General features: G+C 40.1%; 1 protein-coding gene across 1 annotated transcript in view; it reads left to right on the top strand.

Moving 5' to 3' along the window:
- The first annotated feature begins 1,087 nt into the window (after positions 1 to 1,087).
- LOC120202235 (1-aminocyclopropane-1-carboxylate oxidase homolog 1-like) overlaps positions 1,088 to 3,188 on the top strand; it is a 6,619-nt gene continuing 4,518 nt past the window's right edge. The window contains exons 1-2 of the mRNA XM_039202685.1: positions 1,088 to 1,515; positions 1,602 to 1,920. Of these exons, the coding sequence (XP_039058616.1) occupies positions 1,322 to 1,515; positions 1,602 to 1,920 (513 nt within the window). The 5' untranslated portion in view covers positions 1,088 to 1,321. The remainder of the gene's footprint in view (positions 1,516 to 1,601; positions 1,921 to 3,188) is intronic.

Raw genomic sequence — 3,188 nt, 5'->3', positions numbered from 1 at the left:
AAATCACAGTACCCGTTTAACGAAAACCATGAAACTAAATTTGAGAGGTTAGGGTTTATGTTATAAACACAGGAAAATTATTTTTAAAGTGAAAACATTGAATTTGAAAAGCCGAACCACTTCAAAACATAATAAAGGATCGGATTTTCTTAAAACTAAAACAAGCCAAGAAATTTTCAGAAAATAAAGGGGAGAATGCGGAAGAAAATCAATTAAAAAAGGCTTTAAACAAAGGGGGAAAATCCAGTAAAAACATAGATTCAATTTGAAATCAATAGAACACACACCCAAACGAAAAAGCCAACAAATATAAGAAGAAGAGGGATGGAAAAGGAGCAAACTTAGAGTAGACGAAGGGAGTCGGTTTTCACTTCCAGATCTGTGGAATCTGACCTTGAAAAATTCCACCGAACTGAGCTCCAGAAAAAGAGGAAACAGTGAGATCTTGGGGAAGCAGAGATCGAAATGAATGATTGTGATTTGTGAAAGAGCTTAAGGCAAATACTACAAAGCAAAAACCGCGTTTTTTTATTTGGTAATACTGGCGAGAAGGACAGCGATGGCAAACTTAGAGTAGACGAAGGGAGTCGGTTTTTTTATTTGACACTATAACGACTATATTATCTTAAAGAAATAATTTTGACGACACTCTATATGTAGGGATAGACTTGTGAGAGACGGGTGAAAGTGATCGCACCACTAAAAATTTAAAATTATTTTATATTTTAAATTTTATCTATATATTTTTTATTAAAAATTTATTTTCGTCTCTTAAAACTTTATAAATTTAAATATATTCGTTAAATTTATCAAATTTTATAAATTTAAATATATATTCGTTAAATTTATCATTTCTAACATAAAATCTTACTGGCATCCCGTTCGTTGTACCAACCAATTATTTTTTCCAACGCCTTGTCCAAGCTGTTTACCACTTATCATCGCATCGCAGCTTCATTGTTTAAAGTATGTTTGTACAATCATTGCACGCCTCAAACCAGAATATGGAAGCCGACCTGAGAGCTGAAGATGATGATAGCAGCGCCAAAGAGAGGAAGGCTTTCTTCCAATCCTGGGCGGGAGTTAAAGGGCTGGTCGATTCGGGGGTCACCGACATTCCCAGTTTCTTCATCCATCCCCCACCGGAGTTTCTTCACCAAACGCCACTTTAACCGCACAGCTTCAGATCCCGGTGATAGACCTCGAAGGCGTCGACGACACCGATCAACGACGCAGAACCCAAATCGTGGACGCCATACGCGACGCGGCTCAAACATGGGGTTTCTTCCGGATCGTTAATCACGGAGTACCGATTCATCTAATGGAGAACATGCTGGACGCCGTTCGTGGATTCCATGAACAGCCTCAAGAGTTGAAGAAAGCGTGGTGTACGAGTAACGAAATCAACCAAAGGATCTTCGATTACAATACAAAGGTGGCGGCATGGAGAGATACTGTATCAATTGAATTCCCAGACGGCGAATTAAACGAACTAGCCATACCCAGAGTCTGCAGGTTGAGGACGATTCACAATTGCTTCAAATTACCATAAATTCGCTCGATCGATGTATATCCTTTGATGGGTTTTTTCATTTTTGCAGGAAGGTAACCAGCGAGTACATGAAATACATGCAGCAACTGAAGGAGACGTTATCGAAATTGTTATCGGAGAGTTTAGGGTTAAGGAGAGACTACCTGGCGAGCACCGGCGGCATGAGAGGAGCTCTTATTGCATTCCACTATTATCCATCGTGTCCTCAACCTGAGCTGACCATCGGCGCATCCAGCCACACCGATGCATCGTTTCTAACCATACTTTTGGAATCTGATGCCGGACTACAAGTTTTTCATCAGAACCAGTGGGTTGATGTGCCTTATCGCCGTGGATATCTAACCGTCAATATTGGTGACTTTTTGCAGGTATACATAGGGATGACTCAATTTTTTAAGAGTCGGATGGACTTTTTTTTAATCGGAATAGGATGAAATATATAAATTTTTCGATTAAATCAAGGTCAGTTGAAAAATAATATTTTCGAGTTAAGTCGAGTTTATTAAAAAATACAACTTTAATCCGACCGTTATCATCTCTAATTATATATATATATATATATAACTACCCCGCTTCCCGAGGTTGGAAGTATGTTTTTTCTAATTAGCTTAGTATCTGTCCGTTAAGAATTGAATTGGACGTTTCCTTGAGTGGAATGGGAATGGAAAAGTTCTGCTGTTACTTTTGACTCTAAAACAGAAAAAGAGATAAAAGGATGCACCCTTTTATTTTCTATTTCTAAAGGGGTCAACTCCTCGGTCTTGTGTGCCGACTTTCTTTATAGATGATCATGTCGGTCTTATTTGGTTTCAGTCCAGTGATTTTCTTCATTTCCATGGGTATTGTCTTTGTTGGCAGTATATTCTTTTTCTAAGATTGAGGTTGCTGGCCCTCACTCTATTACTAGATTTGACCACAAGATTTCCTCTTTGACTAGAGGCTGTCAAACGTATTTTGCGGTACCTCAAAGGGTCATTGGATCATGGATTGTTTTTATTCAACCCTATCGTTCGTTTTTTCATCCCTCGTACTTATTGATTAATAGAGTCATTCCAATCAATTTTTTCATACCAGGGGAATCCTGGACATACCAGGACTGAACAGGGACGCGAGAGTTGAATATGAGGAATTAGATCGGCTGCGAGGAATTCCTCTTCTTTTCTTTTAATAATGCCCCAAGAGTAGGACAAAAAGGCTGCTGGGATTCATGCTATCGAATAGGCGGTTTTGCGAACACGGGGGGCTTATGCTCCTGCTGCTCATATGGAACAGGTTGGCCCCCAAAAGCCCCAAGGGAACGAGCGAAAGGGCTGCTTGCCGGAACAGCAGATCGAGCAGCCTATCACTACTAGAACGGCGCGGCACGACAGCAATACCACGACAAATATACTTACCGACGAGAGAGAGCGAGACTGACCCAAAAAAGAGAGAGAACGCAAGAGTGACTTCCCCCTATCACTTAAAGGCCGGAAGAAAGTTTGAATTGAATTTCCTACGGCGTTATTTACCAAGCTCGGGACTAGAGGAGTATTTTTAGAATTTTAGGTTGCGATAAGGATGAAGTCTCATTCATATAGTAATGTCCCTAGCTTGCGCCCTATTTGGGACTAAGGCAGGTTTGGAACCTTGTCCTATC

Source organism: Hibiscus syriacus, unplaced genomic scaffold (assembly GCF_006381635.1).
Source record: "Hibiscus syriacus cultivar Baekdansim isolate YM2019G1 unplaced genomic scaffold, ASM638163v2 tig00000340_pilon, whole genome shotgun sequence".
Taxonomy (NCBI): Eukaryota; Viridiplantae; Streptophyta; class Magnoliopsida; order Malvales; family Malvaceae; genus Hibiscus; species Hibiscus syriacus.
Note: the sequence above shows the minus strand (reverse complement) of the source record. Positions and strands in the feature narration are given on the sequence as shown.